This window comes from Dermacentor albipictus, chromosome 1 (assembly GCF_038994185.2).
Source record: "Dermacentor albipictus isolate Rhodes 1998 colony chromosome 1, USDA_Dalb.pri_finalv2, whole genome shotgun sequence".
In the NCBI taxonomy this organism is placed as follows: domain Eukaryota; kingdom Metazoa; phylum Arthropoda; class Arachnida; order Ixodida; family Ixodidae; genus Dermacentor; species Dermacentor albipictus.
Genome location: NC_091821.1, coordinates 94,469,716 through 94,486,350, shown reverse-complemented (window position 1 = coordinate 94,486,350; position 16,635 = coordinate 94,469,716). Strand labels below are relative to the sequence as shown.

General features: G+C 47.0%; 1 protein-coding gene and 1 pseudogene across 3 annotated transcripts in view; one reads left to right on the top strand and one right to left on the bottom strand.

Annotated features, from left to right (window-relative positions):
- The window catches only part of Sec24AB (Protein transport protein Sec24AB), a 140,120-nt gene that overhangs the window by 44,741 nt on the left and 78,744 nt on the right, over positions 1–16,635 (bottom strand). For all 3 annotated transcript variants that reach the window (XM_065432844.2, XM_065432846.2, XM_065432845.1), the window contains 4 exons: positions 16,336–16,391; positions 15,378–15,479; positions 15,189–15,290; positions 9,752–9,875 (listed from right to left, as the gene is read on the bottom strand). In XM_065432844.2, coding sequence (XP_065288916.1) covers positions 9,752–9,875; positions 15,189–15,290; positions 15,378–15,479; positions 16,336–16,391 — 384 coding nt within the window. The remainder of the gene's footprint in view (positions 1–9,751; positions 9,876–15,188; positions 15,291–15,377; positions 15,480–16,335; positions 16,392–16,635) is intronic.
- Positions 14,300–15,021, top strand: LOC139054915 (tigger transposable element-derived protein 6-like; annotated as a pseudogene).

Sequence of the window (16,635 nt, the reverse complement as noted above, 5' to 3'; positions counted from 1 at the left end):
TGACTGTCATTACCACCGTTATCACAAGATTGCAAAAAAGCACTTTGCACAATTTGGCGAGACTGACGCAGTGCTTTCAATGTTGCTGTGCCATGTGCTTGGCATGTTGATGAATCGTTCCCATGGTTACAACTTGGTCGTGGCTGTAATAATTGGGTGATAATGAAAATGGCTGTTAAACATAATGCCAAAGGGTTTTCTCTTTTTTCCCCACAGTACTCGTAACATCGCGCAAGTGTAATTCGTATATTTTGAACCAAGGATTATAGCCCTGCACACCGACATCACATCCCTTGCAAGGAGCGCACAGAATCCCTGCCTTGTATGATGCTATAGGCACCACCCAACAAGCCTTCTCGGGAGCATTGCAGGGCCCTTTAACTTTACGAGAATGCGTAGTTTTTAAACTTGCTCACTGTTTCGAAGTTCATATAACAATGCGTGATACGGCACAATTCCATCACACCCTGCGCATGATTAGAGTGGAAAATTTGAATACAGCAAAACCTCGTTAATTCAGACTCATTCTGTGGTCTTGCATGTCCTGCATGTATGTATGAAGTATGCATTATCTAATTAAATGAAGCTCTCATTATTCGAATGTATTTGGCGCACATTGGTTATTTGAAGTAGTAGCTTAGCGCAAATAAAACCACGGACACAAGGAAGACAGACAAGGACACGCGCTACTCACGACTGTTTGAGTAGCGCTTGTCCTTGTCTGTCTTCCTTGTGTCCGTGGTTTTATTTGCGCTAAGCTACTACTTCAAATATGGACGACCAACTAGCCCAACAGTCAACTCTTCAAGCACATTGGTTAATTCGGACAACCCTCGGAGCTCTGGAAACACTGCAGCGTTTGCAGAGTTAATGGCTAATGAGCAGAAATGGCGTTAGTGCATCGCTAGTCCGCATAGCCATAGTCATCAGTGGAAATCGCACGTGAATGATGCTAGGAGGCTTCTTGCCTATTTGTGCCTTTAAAGCCTTTATTCTTGATTTACCACCGTGCACAGCACCATGTTGGCCGCGTGCCTTCATGACTGCGCATTGCCAGAGAGTCGACCACAGCCACCCGAAGTGAGCGGACGTGCCGTCGGCGCTCTCCGGACCCCGAAATCTGCCCGAAGAGAACGTACGTGCCATCGGCGTGCACTCCGAACCGATCCGACGTGAGCTTTGCCCGTCGCCTCCTGCCCGGGCCTCCCGAGGCGCGAGCTTTGCCCGTCGCCCCCCGCCCGGGCCTCCCGAGGTGCCGTGCGCTGTGTGTGCCAGTCACCACGGAATACGCACGAATCCCCTCCGTTTGCGCCGCTGCCGACCACTAAACCTACATCCGAACTTTTTTGGACCACATCGATGTCGGAAAGTCTGCTCCTGGCCCGCCGCACTTGGTCTTGCCTTGCTAATCACTGGTAGCGCACCCACCCCCAACAGCCATGGAGGTGCAATCGCAGGGCGAAGACCTCGACCCGACAACGTTCAGACCCAGTGAGTGGACCACGATACTCCGCGCGTACAAGGGAGGCAAACCAAGCCCGGAAACGCTGGTTGTGCCTCCTCATGCAGCCCCTGTTCTAGATAAGCCTGCCACGCCCGCCGTCGGTGCTCCGGCCGACACTGCCCCTGCGACCTTCAAGCCGACATACCGTGCTCAACAACAACAGCTGCGCGTGACACACGCAATCGCATTGCGAAGTAAGCAACTTGCTTCACTCCCTCCCGGCACTATAAGGGTAGTCTTCCGACCAAGAGGAGGCCTCGCTTTGAACGGAGCCATGGCGCAGCCACTCATGAAAGCTCTGCGAGTCACCGCCGCTGACCGGGACCTAGGAGAGTTTCACCTCCTGATTCACCCGACGAATAACACCTTCACGGTCGCTACACCTCATGAGTCAACGGCCCTTCACCTCGTCCAACTCAAGGAAGTGGTCCTTCAAGAAACCAGTTGCCCCGTCGCCGCCTACATCGCACCGCCGCCCGCTGCTGCGCGCGGAGTCATCTCGCAAGCCTACTGGGCGGAAACACCCGAAGAGATGCTACAAGACCTCCAGACTCGCAACCCGGAAGCTGATATCATCGCAGCCCGCAGAATGGGTAGGACCCTTTCCATATTGATCACATTTGCGCATGTCCCAGTCCCTCACACCATACGCTACATGAGTGTAGTGCATAGATGCACGACGTACAAGGGAAGTCCAGACGCGTGCACAAACTGTCGTCGACCGGGCCACAGACACGACGTGTGCCCCCACCCCAAGAGTGATCTCTGCCCGCGGTGCGGGGACAAGCATGAGCCGCAAGATGTTCCCTCCTGCATCCCGATCTGCATTCTCTGTGGGGGGCAGCACCTCACGGGCACCGGCTCGTGCAAGGCAAGAAATGCCGCCACCAAACGACTTAACCCTCCACCCCAGAAGTCAAAGTTCCCTACCAAGAAGGACTTTCCCCCGCTTAACACGACCCTCCCGTCTACCTCTACATGGGCTTCCAAGGTTGCCAAGACGAATATCATGACCTCCCAGGAGTCGGACGTGAAGGCTCTGCGGGATGAGGTAAGGCAGCTCAAGGCAGCCCTCTCTACCTCCACCCCTGCTCTACCCCCCACTCCACCATCCCCATCTTCCTCATCCAACCCGTCCGACCAACCTCCTCAGAAAAAGAGGAGGCCTGATGAAAGCCCAGTCCAACCTATAGACCTGGAAGCCAAATTTCAGGACCTCGCCCAAAACCTAGAATCCAAGTTCACAGAGCGCATTACTGCGCAGGTCACTGCACAGTGCCAGACTATGATTGAAGCTACCATTACCGGTATAATAGATAGGGTCATATCTAGCATCATGGCCAAGGCTGAGGAGCGTTTAGCTAACCTTATATCTGGACTCTCAGCGGCCTCTCCTCCCGCAGTCCCACCTTCTGCACTCCTCCTTCGCCCCGCTACCCTTCAACATGGCTCCTCCGAGGCACCATAATTCCTTACAAATTATTCAATGGAATTGCAGGGGCTTTCGGCGAAAGCGCGACCCTCTGCAGCAGATTATCGCCAACTCTTTGTCCCCACCAGACATTATCGCTATCCAGGATGCCAATGTTTGCAGGCAACTGCCAGGATACGCTGTTATACCCTCTGACTCCACTGATCTTCCTCGGGTGGTTACATACGTCTTAACACCTTGCATTACGCGGAGCACGACGTTACCTCCCCTATTGCTCACACCTTCATCGAAATTTTACCCCCCACCCCTGCACAATCTCCCCTGTTCATGCTTAACTGCTATCTTCTCCCACGACAGCCGATTCACCTACTCGTTCCACTCCTCAAATCCGTAACCCAAATGGCCGGATCAAACCCCCTACTGGTTGCCGGTGACTTTAACTGCGCTCACGTGGACTGGGGCTATCGACGCACCAACCACAGAGGCGCAGTTTTATACAATAATACGCTATTACTTCACCTGACCATCTTTAATGATTTTAGCCTACCTACGCGGGTTGGTTAATTGTGTTACTGCCGATACTAGGCCAGACCTCACGCTTGGTAGAAACTTGGCTCACCTACAGTGGGAAAGAACGCAAGCCACACTAGGCAGCGACCACCACCTGATTCGCATAGCGGTGAACTATCGCCGACCTCAGCGCAAATTTACCGCTAGGCACACTAATTGGGATCAGCTCCGTAAATTTAGGCAAGCGCAGCCAGCACAGGGCCCCTTCGACCTAGACACCTGGACTACTCAGTTAAAGAAAGACATTCGCCAACATACCCAAACGCTCGATACTACCCCAGACACCCCCGTTATCGACAGTAAACTCGCCCACCTTCTTGAGGCTCAAGAGAACATAACGCAAAGGTGGAGAACTCAAAAGCACAACAGGAAACTAAAACTAAAACTCACCCAGCTTCAATCCCAAATAGAACACCATAGTGCCACTCTTTGCAAAGCTAACTGGGCTCAGGTTTGTGACGGCCTCCGAGGCAATCTCTCCACAACCCGCGCTTGGCACCTGTTACGCCATATACTTGATCCCACGCAATCTAAAACTCAGACACGTCTTAGCATTCGCCGCCTCACTCATAATCATCGGCAGGACACCGACGCCTTCCTCGCGCAGGTGAAATGCACCTATACCACCCCAGGTCCTTTTTGCAAACATCCCGAGTACACGGGCTCACCCCAACCACAGCTTGACGCTCCTATTACAGAATCTGAATTTCGTGCAGCCCTATTGAAATTGCGCAATACCACACCCGGGGAAGATCAAATTACGAATGCTGCCATCCGAAATCTTGATGATGCCTCCATATCTCACCTCGTTACCTACTTTAAAGAGTGCTGGGAGGCAGGTACCCTCCCTGCCTCCTGGAAGCATGGAAAAATTATATTTATCCCAAAACCCCACAAGCCCATCACCCTCGAGAACATCCGCCCCATTTCTCTTACATCTTGTCTCAGCAAGACCTTTGAGCACATAATCCTAGCCCGACTGACAACGTACATGGAAGAAGATCACCTTTCCCCCCACAGTATGGTCGGCTTTCGTGCACATCTATCTGCGCAGGATGCCCTACTTCAAATTACGCACGATGTGCTTGATGATACCATCCCCCATCTTACTAAAGCCATCCTGGCGGTTGACCTCATTAAGGCATTTGACAGAATTCGACACGCTGCCATCTTACGGGAACTGCAGGAACTACAGGTAGGCCCTAAGACCTACAACTACGTTCGTGCCTTCCTCTCTGGCCGCACTGCCTCCTTGCACATTGATCAGCTCAGCACACCCTCTTATACGCTCGGTGAATTTGGAACCCCGCAAGGCGCGGTCCTCTCCCCCCTTTTATTTAACATTGCTCTCATCCCCTTAGCCCAGAAGCTCAATCTCATCCCACACCTAAATCATACTCTGTACGCTGATGATATTACCGCATGGACCACTCATGGCTCAGACGGGGAAATTGAGGAAACTCTACAATTAGCAGTCGACACGATCTCCGCTCACGTATCATCTATCGGACTCTAATGTTCCCCCTCTAAGTCCGCGCTCCTCCTAATTAGACCAAAATCTGCCGCCAACTCACCCATCCAAATCACTTTACAAGGAACCCCTATCCCCATCACTCCCACCATGTGCATCCTTGGCCTCTACCTGCAGGATTCCGGACGCAATGACCATACCCTTAAAACACTCAAGGCCTCCACGCAATCAGTGTTGCAGCTTCTACGCCGCGTATCTTCCCTGCACAAGGGTTTAGACGAAGCAGACAACATGAAAGTTGTACATGCTTCTACGCTTAGCCGCATTCTGTACGCCACGCCATATCTCAAGCTGAACTGCACGGAAACCGAGCGCGTGAACGCCATGATCCGCCTTGCAAGTAAGGCAGCCCTCAACCTGCCTCGCAGTACTAGCACAGCCAAACTCCTTGCACTAGGCATGCATAACACGCTTCCTGAACTAGTTAAAAAATATGCCTATCAAGAAAAAAACTGCATCTTGAATCTGCCGCTTCGCCAAGATAACTTCCTACGTTACATTGACCCAGAAATGAGACCGAAAATTCCACGACCACTTCCTCGACACTTAGAGACATTGTACCATCGTCTTCGACTGAACGTGGCATATACGAACAATTTATCTGTACCGCATAGGACTTACCACTAACCCATACTGTGATAACTGTCGCAACTTAGAGACAATTGAGCACATATTACTAGAATGCCCCGCGTACCGCGACGAGAGACAATTTTTTGAGCACCAAATGGACATGATTCGCCACGAACCGTTAACATTACTGAGCATCTTAGGTCCAATGCCCGGCCCTTCAAAACAGCGACGGGTTTTGGATTTATTGTTCAAATACCTGACAGAAATTGGTCAAATAGGAAAACTTTAAAAATTGCATCCTTCCTATACAAAAGCCTAAATTAACCCGCCATGTCACGTGTAAAAATTAGTATCAGGTCCACTCGGACATTTCATATTTATTTTTATCCTTTTTTTTCTCCCACTCTCTTCTGGAATCTTTTAATCCCATTCCCCATCCCTATACAGAGAAGCATGCCAGCGGTTATATACGAGCCGGCAAAATTCTCTGTTCTTCTAATAAAGAGCCCTCTCTCTCTCTCTCTGAACTAGTTGAGGCACACCTTCAGACGCAGTATTTAAGACTTGCCGCGAGCGCCACTGGCCGCCATATCCTCGCCTCCCTTCGCATCAACATACCCGCTAATCAGTCAACCCTTATGGCCATTCCTCGAAACATTCATACACCCCTTGTAGTGAAACCCCTTCCTCGAAACGTCCATCCCCAATATCACATCTCTCGCCGCGTAGCTCGCGCAAATGCCCTCCACAAGTATTACGGAGAGGTCGAGAAAGCCATCTGGGTAAACGCCGCATGTACAACGCATGAAGCTGTAGCAGTTGCTTACAACCCAACCTTACCCCGACCCCTAACTCACCATCTTCCCTCGGGCTCTACACCTGAGGAAGCAGAGGAGACCGCCATCGCCTTAGCCCTTGCCCTTTCGGATGCTGAATACATCTTTAGCGATTCAAAGACTGCTTTGTCCAACTTTGCCAGAGGCAGAATTCACAACCCTGCCTGGAACTTGTTGAACATCCCCACCCAGAATTTACCACGTAGGGTTGAGCTCCGGTGGGTGCCAGCTCACTCTGGGAACCCCGGAAACGAGGCTGCCGATAAATTGGCCCGAGGTTTAATTTGCCGGGCTCAGGACAGCCTTGATCCGCGTTTCTCGAGGAAGCGGGTAGTACACAGCTTTGCGGAGCTCACGCAAACACCCCGTTTGGCCCGTCGGTCTTACCCTCCTCCCCACTCCTCCCTGATGCACTCCCAACAGATCCTCTGGAGACGCCTCCAGACCCGCTCTCTCCCATCCCCTCTGCTGCTATCCCGCTACTGTGGCACCTCCCCTACATGCTCCCTATGCGGAGACCCTCACGCCACACTCTCCCACATCCTTTTTGGCTGCCCTGCCGATCCTCCCCCGCAGGGACAGCCCGCCATCTCAAGCTGGGAGGACTGGGAGGTCCTGCTCTCGTCTACGGACCCGACATCGCAGGTTACTGCGGTGGCTCGGGCTGCCGACGTCATGAACAAAAGGAGCATGAACGTTTCGACGTAGTGCGGGACCGTGCGGTGGTCCAGGGACCCAGAAGAGTCCAAACTCACACGCTATGAATAAAGTTTTTCTGTCTGTCTGTCTGCGCATTGCCATACATGGTCACGTCGACAGCAGCTGCGGTTTTGTCTACAGCGGTTGCGGCAAACAGAAGTTTCGCTCTGACTCGGTGCATGCGTCGCCCACATGCCTTCATGATTGCGTAGTCGCCATTCATGACCACGTTGATAGTGGCCCCGGTTTTGTCCGTAGCGGTGGTGGCAAACAGTGGTCGCGTGCCTTCAGAACTGTGTAGTCGCCATCCATGATCGCATCGATAGCAAGTGTAGTTTCGTCCGCAATTGAAGCAAATGGTAGTTTCGTTTTGACTCAGTGCGTGCATCAGCCGCACACTTTCAGCACCCCAAGGTCACATCGACAGCAGCCACGGCTTCGTCGGCGGTAGTTTTGTTTTGACAAGATTTCGAGGATGAAGAGCACCGGCTACATCGGGATGGACATCGACCAGCTCACTGGCGTCAAAATTATCAGGATGTCCACACGGTAGTAAAAAGCCTGTCTCAGATGAAGACACATGCCGCAGCTGTGCCGTGAAGGAAGTCGCGAGGCCTTTGCTGCTGCAAGCGCTAATCAGTAACGAGATAACAAGTGCAGCTTCCATATTGCTTTCATGCAAAATAGAAACATGATTGGCCTATTCATTCGGTAAATAAAAGCATGTTGACAGAATAAGCATTTGTTTATTGTTTTCTTGATATCCTTGATAATTCGACATTCAGTTAATTCGGACATTTCTTTCAGTCCTTACTGTGGCTGAAAAATGGATACACCCAAATCATTTTCACAAAGGGCAACTTTGTGTGTGTGTGTGTGTGTGTGTGTGTGTGTGTGTGTGTGTGTGTGTGTGTGCGTGCGTGCGTGCGTGTGTGTGCATGCGTGCGTGCGTGTTTGCACTTGGTTCATAGCAAATGCAGACGGTCATGAAAAAAAACAAAACAAGGAAGTGTACAGTGAGCACTTTCGTTTGCATACCTTCCTCAGACAGCTTTATTGCCTACAGTATCAAATTATGCAGATTTAAAAAGAAAAATAACAAAAAGTTTCTTTAGCTTTGTAAGTGGCACAACTACGAAATACTATGCCAATGCAACTACTGTCAAAAGACACACTAGCTAGCATTCTTAAGGCTCGGTCACATATATACAGGGTGTCCCAGCTAACTTTAGCCAGAATTTAAACATATGCCAATGCACTCTAAGACAACATGACCAAATGCACGTTGCTGACTATTGTATGTAGTAAGTCACACTAGTTACGCTTAATTGCATAAGTAGTCAAGATCAATTACCCACTTCGGAAGCAACGAAGTTAGGCGAAAAATTTCAATTAGGGAGTTGTAGAGCACTTAGGAAAATGTCTGATTAAATAGTTTCTAACTTTCTATTTACTAGGCATTAGTGTTTTTCGCTTACTGCAGATGCCTGCAAAATAAAATAAAAAAGGATGACATGGCCGTTTGTGCACCGTGATTGCAGCGCTGCCAAACACTCCACGTACAAACGAACATAGCATTTAGCCGGGTGTGCTGCGGCTGTGCCTGCTTATTGCTATCATGAATCGTTGCAAGGGAAGCACATCGGCGGCGTAAATCGCACAGCCAATGCCTGCGTCATTGCCTCGTCGCCTTTTTAAGCAGCAGTACACCTTGCTAGATCCTATGTTCGTTTGTACGAGAAACGTTTGAGAGCACAGCAATCAAGACACACAAGCGGGCATGTCACGTGGTATTTTTTTGTATTTCGTGGGCATCTGCAATACGTGGAAAAACACTAATACCTAATACATAGAAAGTTAGAAACTATTTAATCGGACATTTTGCAAAGTGCTCTACAACTTTCTACTTTGAATTTTTTGCCTAACTTCGTTGCTTCAGATATTGGTTAATTAATACTGACTGATTATGCAATTAAGCAAAATTTAAAAAATTTTGCAACTTACTCTATGCAATAGTCAACAACATGCATTTCGTCGCACTGTCTTAGAGTGCATCGGCATATTTTTAAACTCTGGCCCAAGTTAGCTGGGACACCCTGTATATCATGCATGAATAAATTGTGTATTACTTGTGAAAGCAGAGGAGCGGACAGTTATCCCAGTAGTTAAATTTTGAACCACTGCATGTAATATGCATGGGGTAGTGAGCTCAGTACCCACTGGTGGAATGCTGGCATTTCCTTTGTTGTCTTTCATATTAGTATTTCCAATTAAGCTTTAACGAAAAGATGAATCTATACTGTCCCACTTCAACTGAATACATTAAAACTCCTCAGAGTTTTGCTTAGCTTTAAGGACTGTTCACATCTTTGACGGTCACATGGAAATAACTTCCACACATAATGTGGGTAGTTTTCCAATTATGAAATTTAATTCACTTCTATACTTAGAAGAAAAATTACCTTATGCCAACAAACAAAACTGAACAATGTTGCCAAAATATGTCAAGGTATGATGGAAAAAATTGAACGACACAAATATCTGTGCCCACCTTGTTACTTACAAGCAACATCATAATAAAACTCATTAAAGCTTGGTCTGTGACATACCGATGCTTGCCACGTCCATGTATTGTGCACCCATGAGGAACACGTCAACAGCCACTTGCTGGCCTGAGCAGTCAAGGGCAAGCTTCTTGTAGAAGTCAGTTGCAGGCAGCAGGTTCATGATCTCCTGTTAGAAAGATCAGCAGGGTGCAAGAAAGCCATGGTCAAAAAAATAAAAATACCATGCATTGCAGAGTGTACATTAATATGGCAAAGAAAACATCTTGTCATTCCGTACAGAAAGTAGCACAATATGAAAATAGTATATTTAATCATGTAAGGCCCACACTTTCTTTTTTCTGAATTTTTACCATGTGCAGGCCTTACACGAGGCAGGCTTATGGCTAGTCACTGCATCCTTGAACTGCACTCGGACTGCTATGCAAATACTAAATGCAACAACTAGTGGTTGACTATGAACACATGTACACTTGAAGACTGCTTTTTTGTACACAAACTTGTGCCATCATGTAGCAGCTTGGGGAAATTAACCAGCAAGCACGCACATGATGCTTAGTGAAAAAAATAGTTTTCCAATTTTTCACATTCCAAAGTAGCCGTACGAGCCTTACACAAATAAATACACTATCTTTGACGTGGATAACATATTCTCAGAACTTCTCTTGCACAGTACTCAAAGAGGAAAATTGATCACACTAATCAGTATTGAGCATGCAACATAGACACTGCCGATGTTATATTTACAGTTCAAAGACTTACTAAAACATAAAACCATCACACAATGTTCAAAGTTCCTTTTTTAAAAAACAGGTGCTATCATGTTAAGGAGACATGACTAAAATTTCACTAGCAATGCAAAAATACAGTAGAACCTCAATTCGTTCCTGTTTGTTATGTTCTCCCAGTTCTTGCACTCTGAAATGCCAGTCCCATTTAGTTCCCACAGGGAGGTGTGTGTATTAGCGTCCTGTTTATTAGGTTCTCCTGCCAGCTTGTTATGTCCCAAAACCGCCCGAACTTCACGGGATCATCTGTTGGCAGGATCGTCCGTCGGCAGCACCTACATTGACTATCACATGTCACCCACGAAAATGATTGCCTTGCAGGCGCAAGAAGGCACTTGAGAACACTGTGGCACAAATAGTAGCCTATGTCGCCTATAGGGAACACGTTTCTTGCAATGGTGTTCAGACATTGGAACCACTCAGCGTATCGGATGTTGTCGCCGATTTCAATGCAGCTGATGAAGTCAAAAGCAAAGAAGGAAATGGATGAAGGCACAAACAGTTGCACCCACACCCACATTCTTGGTTGCCGTCATAGCCTTCAATACCCTGCGTGGTTACTTCGATATTCATAGCTGAGAGAAAACTGGAGAAAAAAAAGGCTGCAAAAACTGGAAAAAAAAAAAGGCTGCCAGTGAAGACGCGGCTGTACCAAACATTCGAACCAAGTATCAGATGGAAAACACAAGCTCCATATATTGTGATTTACAGTTGCGACCACTCTAATAAGTTTCAATCTGACCTCTAGGTAGCAATAGCGAGCTCCATCTATCAAGTTTTCAGTAAGCTGTCGTTATAAAAAAAATCATTTTATTTGAAATACATACTTTTGCTTTATTTGGAGCTTTTCGTGGGCCCGCATTAATATGACCCTCTTATAGCTCCTCAGCTTTCAATGAAATAAAACTTACAATGAAGTAAATTTTCTGTCTTGATTGCTTTGTTGTAACAAGGGCTTACTGTAGTTCGTGTAGTTCGTTAGCTTTTCATTCAACTTCAAATAAAGTTTTGTGTGAGAGTAGCTTTCCCTGGGTAAAATGCCTTTCTTCCACTTCGATAAAAAGTGGTTCAAGGTCCCTTTAAAAATTATGGAGCTTTACATGCTAAAACCACAATCTGATTATGAGGCATCCGTAGTGGGGGACTTGGACCACCTAGGGTTCTTTAACATGCACCTAAACCTAAGTACACGGGTGCTTTCACATTTCACCCCCATCAAAACGCAGCCACCATGGCCGGGTCAGTTTGTCTTCATGGAGTGGGTTCACTTGTTTAATTGTTTTCACAGTGTTTTACAACATGCATATATTTCAAGCATCTGGATAGGTACTTTCCAAGGAGGTTAGACATGATATAGTTGAGATTCTTATATCTGACATTACTATAAATAGTTCTCACATCAAGGCAACATTCTGTAAACTTCAGAAAACTCACTGAAGAATTTATAATTCCTAATTTGTTCTGTAGCTGCACAGTTTTCATGATCCAAATTCATTTTTGTTCTGGTTATTTTTTATTCGAAAGCGAGAAAAGAAAAACTAAAGAAAACAGAAGCTAAAATATTGCAGTATAGGACGAGTATCATCATAAAGAGTGGCGAAACCGTATGTGCTATCGGTATCAAATGAAACACAAAAAGCAGTGCGTGTGATACAGTTTAAGCCATCATCATTACTGCGCCGTCGTCTTTACTCCATTTAAAATAGAAGAGAACCAGAAAAGAACCGAAAATATTGCACTATAGGGGGAGCATCATCTCACAATGCAGTCAAACCAGATGTGTGTGCCTGTCAATGGCAATGACTGGACAGCGCACTATACCTTCAGTTATGCTTCGGCCACGTGCTCCGCTGTTCCGTGTTTCACTCGACGCCAATAGTACATGTACAGTGTACACTCATTACAATGGACCCTTGTACAACAGACTTTCTGATACAACGGACCATTTTTTAACCTTAGTCTGGTCTGCCTATTTCATTAATGCAACGAAGTTCACTTTTAACAGACCGGGCTACAACGGACTATCTGCTACAGTAGACAAAATTAGCAGCAATTTTTGTCAAAACCGGGCATATAAAACAGACTTTTGCCGCGTCGACATGGGCTGGCAACCGACTTGCGATGGTCAGTCGACAATTACAGCTCAATATCTTGCGCCCGAGGGAGGGAGGAAAGCGGGGCAGAAGCGTGCCATCTTTCACTCGCAAGGCACAAGGGGGAGGTGAGGGAAAAAGGGGGGTTCTACTCTGGTGGCTGCTGCCAACAGCGCAGCCGCACGGGCACCGTATCTTGAAACCGATCTGCAATGTGAAGAAAGTGCGCGCCCACGTGGCCCTCATCTTCAAAGCGATCTGTGATGTAAACAAAGTACACCCAGTGCGGGTAGCTTCGTATGTGCTGTGCTTTCGACATTTAGTTCACGCTGAAGCGAGAGACAGCATGAAGGTCAGTTCGCTCGCTGCTGTTGCCGCACTTATCTTTATTTGCTACCGCAATCGATGTTTCGCCTTTCGGGCGAAACTCCGACTTCTTTTTGTTCGTTTTTTTTTACTTTAGACGTTCGTCACTGACTCTTTGCAATAAAGTCGTTGGACATCACGACGAAAGTTTCGGAAGTGAGATGTCTCGGATATTACGGACTTCGGATAATTCATAAGTGCCATTTGAGGAAAACATCCTTTCAGCAGTGAATTCAATTTTAGAATTGTTGCTAAACATCCTTTGAGCAGTGAATTGAATTTTAGAATTGCTGCTACAAGCAAGCGGCTCAACATGTATGCGGCTTGACTCTGCACATATATTGGAAGATCCTCTACGCTTATGGTAAAATGATGATTTAAGGTCAGAAGTGCTAATTTGAAAGCACTAACCATAAGTGGGCCACACATTCAACACTGCCGGCTGTGGGTGAGCCCATGCACAGAGGTGGTGAGAAGGGTGCAGGAGGGCTACGAAAACGCTTCACAAGCACTGTAAATACCCTATTTTTCTGCATATGACCCGCAACCCCAAAAACACCCAGGAGATTTAAAAAAATAAGAAAATCGGTGCGTACAGTAACTGCATATAACAAAGCTCAAATCTTTGCAAAAACAGTCTCTTTTTACAGGTGTGTGACTCGTTCACACTGCATCTTCAGCCAGCGGCATTGTTCATTACCTTTTCGACGACGCTGATAACTTTCAGCTCTGCTACGCTGCAAGGACTACCATCAAGTGCACCTCACTGTAATTAGAGTTCTGGTTCACCAGCACCACGTGCCTTATCTGCTACAGTGCAGTCCACTTATAACGATACCACATATAACGATATATCGGTTATAACAATGGGTTGACATGAGAGTGTCATTTTATGCATTAGGTCTATGGGGAAAAAAACCATTTATAACGATAGGTTATTCACTGCATATCAGATATAACAATCAAAATTTTGCAGTCTGGACGGCGTTTTCTGTGCCAAATAATCGTAACATTTCCGTTGCTTAGTTCCCTGAAACGAACGATGTCGAGACATGGCAATGTTTACCTCCGTAAGTTCGTATCTGCCGCCACTACCGCGCAGCGCGTCCCGCCCCGCCTGCGCACCGGAGAGTACCCGAGTAGGCGCAGCGCGCCACAAGATGGCGCTAGCTGCTTCATGCGCGTCGGCCACAGTCGCTCCGAAAGAGAGAGAAAGAAAAAAAAGCTACAAGCAAAGTGGCGCGGTGGCGCCCGTCCCGCACTGTCTCTCTCTCTCTAGCGATAGCAGGCTGACGCCACCGAAGCAGCGTGCAACCAACGGTACAACCCAGTGACCCAGTTCTAAGATGGCGCCGATAGATCGCAAAGCTGTGTCGCTTGACACGAAGATGGATATTTTGCAGGACTCCCGACGCGGCTTCAAGGTGGGCACCCTCGTGAAGAAGTATGAGCTCGCCCAGTCGACGATATCAACCATCTTGAAAACCAGGAGCACCGTGATTGTGAAGGCAGGAGCTATCAGCGGCCATGGCGATCAGCGGAAAAGGGTTAGAGACCCTTTTTACGCCGATGTTGACGAGGCGCGCTTTACCAGTGGTTCATCACAACCCGCGCGCATAATGTGCCTATTTGTGGGCTAATACTTGCCACCAAAGCGAAAAACTTCGCTTTTCTTCTGGGACGCCCAAATTTTGAGCCTGGGGGAGGCTGGATTCAGCGCTTTAAAGAGCGGCACGGAATCGTTTACAAAAATGTGGTAGGGGAAGCAGCATCTTTGGATACACAGGCAAAGCAGCAATGGCTGCAGACAAAGCTGCCCGGCGTGCTGCAGCGCTACACGGAGAAGGACATATATAATTGTGACGAAACTGCTCTGTTTTTTCAAATATTGCCGTCGAAGACTCACGCTCTTAAAGTAGATCAATGCCCCGGCGGGAAGCATTCGAAACTTAGGGTGACCGTGTTGCTGTGCGTTAGCATGGACGGGAGCCATCGTCTCAAGCCAATCATGATCGGGCGATCAAAGAAGCCAACGTGCTTTAAGAATCAGCACATCCAAGTCCGCTAGAGCAGCAATAAGAAGGCGTGGATGACTCGCGATCTGTTCGAAGAATGGCTGCTTGAGTCTCAAACACTACTCTACAATTTGGGTTGCAATTATACGAGGTCACACAGGTCTGCCAGGCTTTTATAGTGTTGCATTTTTTATGGCTTGAGAATCGCCTTATCACCAACCTTTGCAGCCCTCTGGTTGGGGTCTTCTCTAGGCTTGAGGCTACCAGGACCAGCATTAGGAAGGCAGGTCTGGAACACCGATACCCTTCCCCCAATAGGACTCTGCATGAAAGAGCAGAACCAGAGACCATGAATGCACAAGTGCCAAATTATTTAAGGAGAAACGAACTTCTGTGTGCACAACCTTACCACTAGCTTAAAAGCAGCTTGTACAGCGGCACCCAAGGCACTTGTCGGTTCCCCATTTTGTGCATGGATAGTTGGTAGATTGGTCAAGAGATCTTGTACAAGCTGCATGAAGAGAAGACAAGAAAGGTGAGAAAAGAGCAATAGGAAGTTCACAACAGCACCATCGAGATTGATCACTTCAGTCACATGAAGTGCACTCAAGTGCATTTCAAGCGACTACTGTTACAGTGAAAAAGTATTGCTATAGGCCCTTTTTGCAAAGTAGTTTGCTCTAGAGGAACAAAATGGCGTGCCACACGTTGCCTGCACCCGAATGCAAAACCATTACCACTTCTACCGTGCTACTGTGCAATCAGCTGTCAGAAATACAACTGGGTGATCGCTAACACACTGTGTTCCATTCATGTTGCAAAATGAGGAAAGGTAGCTAGAAGCCATGTGCAGTAGTTGGCTGCAATAGTGACTGGCATGCATATTGTGAATGAAATGCATATGTGTGGCAAAGTTCACAGACCACTGCTACACAATGACTGCCTCTGCTGCTGACAGTATGTCAGCACTTCAAAGTGACAGTATGTCACTTTGAAGTGCTGTAATCTCAGTGTGATCCCACTGTGAGAGCCCTGTGTGAAGAACTGTTTGTGCTGTGTAAGCCAAATATTGTTCAAGAAACATAAGATGGAAATTAGTCTAACAGAATACCGTAAGTTCGCATGACAATCTTACAAGTGACAGACTGTATTACTTCTGTGTACATTATGACCTTGTTTAAATGATCTGCTAACTCATCGGCAAGTCATTTTTCAAGGGTTTTAATAAAAAGCAATGGCTTTTTGCATAAATGGCGCAACAATACTTATAGCTCCACGACAGAACAATCTGAAAGCAGCCCACATCCAATTTATAAATGTTATTTATGTTTCCTGGCCCCAAGTAGACATTTACAAGGAGTACTCACTGCTTTGCTTTCATGGATGTTGACCAATAAACTGTCTGGAGAGGGCACAAATACATCTGCACAAAAAGAAAAAGAAAGGAAAGTATTTCTGTACATTAAATGGCAACACTTGACTGAAAACAAGATTATCAAGAAATGTGTGCCATAGTAATCTGCATTGGTTGGGTTAGTAAGTAATAAAAATTGATGCATACTTGTAAACACAAAGCTGTAGCGATGCACCATTTTTATAACACCGAACAAGTTACATCACATAAGGAAGAAAAATAAAGAAAAGAAAAATTGGTTATTGGCACCACT